This window comes from Trypanosoma equiperdum, assembly GCF_001457755.1.
Source record: "Trypanosoma equiperdum strain OVI genome assembly, contig: ctg_2, whole genome shotgun sequence".
Lineage (NCBI taxonomy): Eukaryota > Euglenozoa > Kinetoplastea > Trypanosomatida > Trypanosomatidae > Trypanosoma > Trypanosoma equiperdum.
The window spans coordinates 16224-18608 of NW_027124199.1; the positions used below are offsets into that span (position 1 = coordinate 16224).

Sequence of the window (2385 nt, forward strand, 5' to 3'; positions counted from 1 at the left end):
TATAGCACCGCAAAATAGCAAAATAAACTAGGCTGTGGAGACCTCTCTACGTTCCTCCTCGAGCTCCGTTGTTGTTGCTTTAATGCGCTCGGAGATCGCGGGCGTCACATTGAGTCCACTGACAATTTGCCACTCCCCACCACTGCAAGTAACGGGGAAAGAAAAGATGAGGCCACCAGGTACTCCGTAGGGATTGCCGTCGGAGTACACAGCCATCGACACGTGGGTCCCGGAAGGCGTGCCCAGCATCCAGTCGTGAACATGATCCACGATTGCTTTCGCAGCTGATAGTGCTGACGAGAGTCCTCGTAGCTTCATTATCTCAGCTCCCCGCTCCTGAACGATTGTGATGAATTCATTGTCAAAAAAAGCGTCGTTATCCACGGCAGCGCGCGCGGGCTTCCCACCAACAGTTGCGCTGTTGACATCTGGCACCTGAGTGCCGCTGTGGTTACCCCAAATAATGCAATTTTTAACCTCCTCAACACGGGCACGCGCGCGCTCAGCCACTTGGGCGGTAGCGCGGTTGTGGTCCAGTCGAGTAAGCGCCGTCACGAATCGGGGATTAAGCTTGCCCTTTGATTCACGGAGCAGAATGAGAGCGTTTGTATTCGCTGGATTGCCCACGACGCAGACACGACAATTGGGCGATGCAACTTCACCCAGCACGCGACCCTGCTCGGAAAATATTTTTGCATTTGTCTGCAGTAGATCCCTCCTTTCCATACCCGGTTTGCGCGGGAAGGCGCCGCAGAGAATGGCAATGTCAGCCTTGTCAAAGGCAACCTTTGGTTCGTCTGTAATAACGACGCCGTCCAGTAGAGGGAAAGAACAATCCATAAGTTCAGCTCGAATCCCCTCAAGCGCCTTCAGAGCCGGGCTAATATCCAATAGCTGCAGCTGCACGCGCTGGTCGAAACCGAGCATACGCCCTGCTGCAATAAGTGGTAGCAGCGAGTAACCAATTTGTCCCGCTGCCCCCGTAACAGCCACACGCTTACATGTGTTAGACATCTTTTCGTATATATCTCACGATGCCAGTATTTGATTATTCTTTTACGGACAAGTCACAGGCAGGCCTCTCCTGTGGGACATTTAAAAAAGGGGGAAAGTTTTCGTGGTTGCATTTAATCAAAAATGTTATACGCATTGGTACGTGCGCAAAAGCACACGCAAGCGGTGGCAGTGGCAGAAACGTGAGGAAGTGTGGTATGATAACAGGGTCAAAAACAATCATAAAACGAAAATTAACAAAAAAAAGTATGCAAAAAAAAAAAAGAAAAATAGCAACAAAGAACAGGTTATATCTAAGTGGTAATCGTGACATCACGTACATGGACGGCGCGCACGGCATTGCTGAGACAATGAGGGGCGTAGCGAATGGCTCTTGAGGGAGGTGGAACCCCCACGCAAGCGTTCTGCGCAAGGAGGTGGTGGTGGGAAAAGCGGGAGGTGGAGGAAGCAAAAGTCGAAAAAGAGGCCTACGAAGTGCACAACGGCAGTACGGTCTGTACCTCATCGTCAGCGGCTATGCAATCGACCAGCAGCGTTCGTTCAATGAGGGTAACACGAGCACACGCATCAAACAGGTGTTCGTCGTGAAATGTAACTCTCCCAACCCCACCTTCGGTTGCAAACACTGTCCACACGCAAAGACAGGTTCTTTCACCACAATCAAGTACCCATGCCTGGGATTCACTAACGATGCCCCACTGTTTGCTCGCGGCCATGTTCTGCGCAGCAAGTGCTGATGAAATTTCCCCCACGGAGGTGAGCCGCTGCACCACACAAGACCCAATTCGCATTGTTAGCATACAGCAAGGTGCCAAATACCCCTCCGTCGCAGCAGCGGTACATCCTTTTGAAATAGAAACGGCTATCTGCCGAAGCATGCGGGGGTCCGTAAGCGCCTCTGCAGCTCTTAGTGCCGCGCCTGCTTTCACCACAGCTCGTGTTTTGTCGGAATCGGTCCGCCCCACCAAGGATTCATGTGTGCGCCGCAACACACGGAGGCGGTCCTCTTTGCAAAGACCCTGCACTGTGTCCATCCACCTCAGCACCAACTCGTCAAACGTTTCGCACGCTGCGTTAGGCAGGCCGTCGCCATCTATCTTGTACATCTAATTTAGGTAGGTATATTATTTACCCACAGGCTCCTCTACAAGTTGGGAAAACACGGGGCTATACTCAAAGGAGATGAAGAATGGAAAGGAGGGAAACAGCTCGTAGGTACACACATATGTGCATATATTCATACACGGCAATAAGAGGTGCCACCCATCACCGTACGGCCCTGTTGCCAGTGCACCCTGTAGTTCCAAAAACACAGGCTATCGAATGGCCTTAGTGTTAACGATGGGCGGATAACCACATTCGTCAAATAAA

The 2385-nt window shown here is 51.4% G+C and overlaps 2 protein-coding genes across 2 annotated transcripts; both read right to left on the bottom strand.

Annotated features, from left to right (window-relative positions):
- Positions 1–27: 27 nt before the first annotated feature.
- On the bottom strand, positions 28–1014 carry TEOVI_000110800 (cytosolic malate dehydrogenase; the record flags this gene model as incomplete). Its single annotated transcript, XM_067224392.1, has 1 exon — positions 28–1014. The coding sequence occupies one exon, from the start codon at positions 1012–1014 to the stop codon at positions 28–30; it is 987 nt and encodes a 328-aa protein (XP_067080493.1).
- Positions 1015–1481: 467 nt separating this feature from the next.
- TEOVI_000110900 (uncharacterized protein) lies at positions 1482–2120 on the bottom strand (the record flags this gene model as incomplete). The annotated part of the gene is made up of 1 exon (XM_067224393.1): positions 1482–2120. One exon carries the CDS (start codon positions 2118–2120, stop codon positions 1482–1484), a length of 639 nt encoding a protein of 212 aa, XP_067080494.1.
- Between the last annotated feature and the right edge of the window lie 265 nt (positions 2121–2385).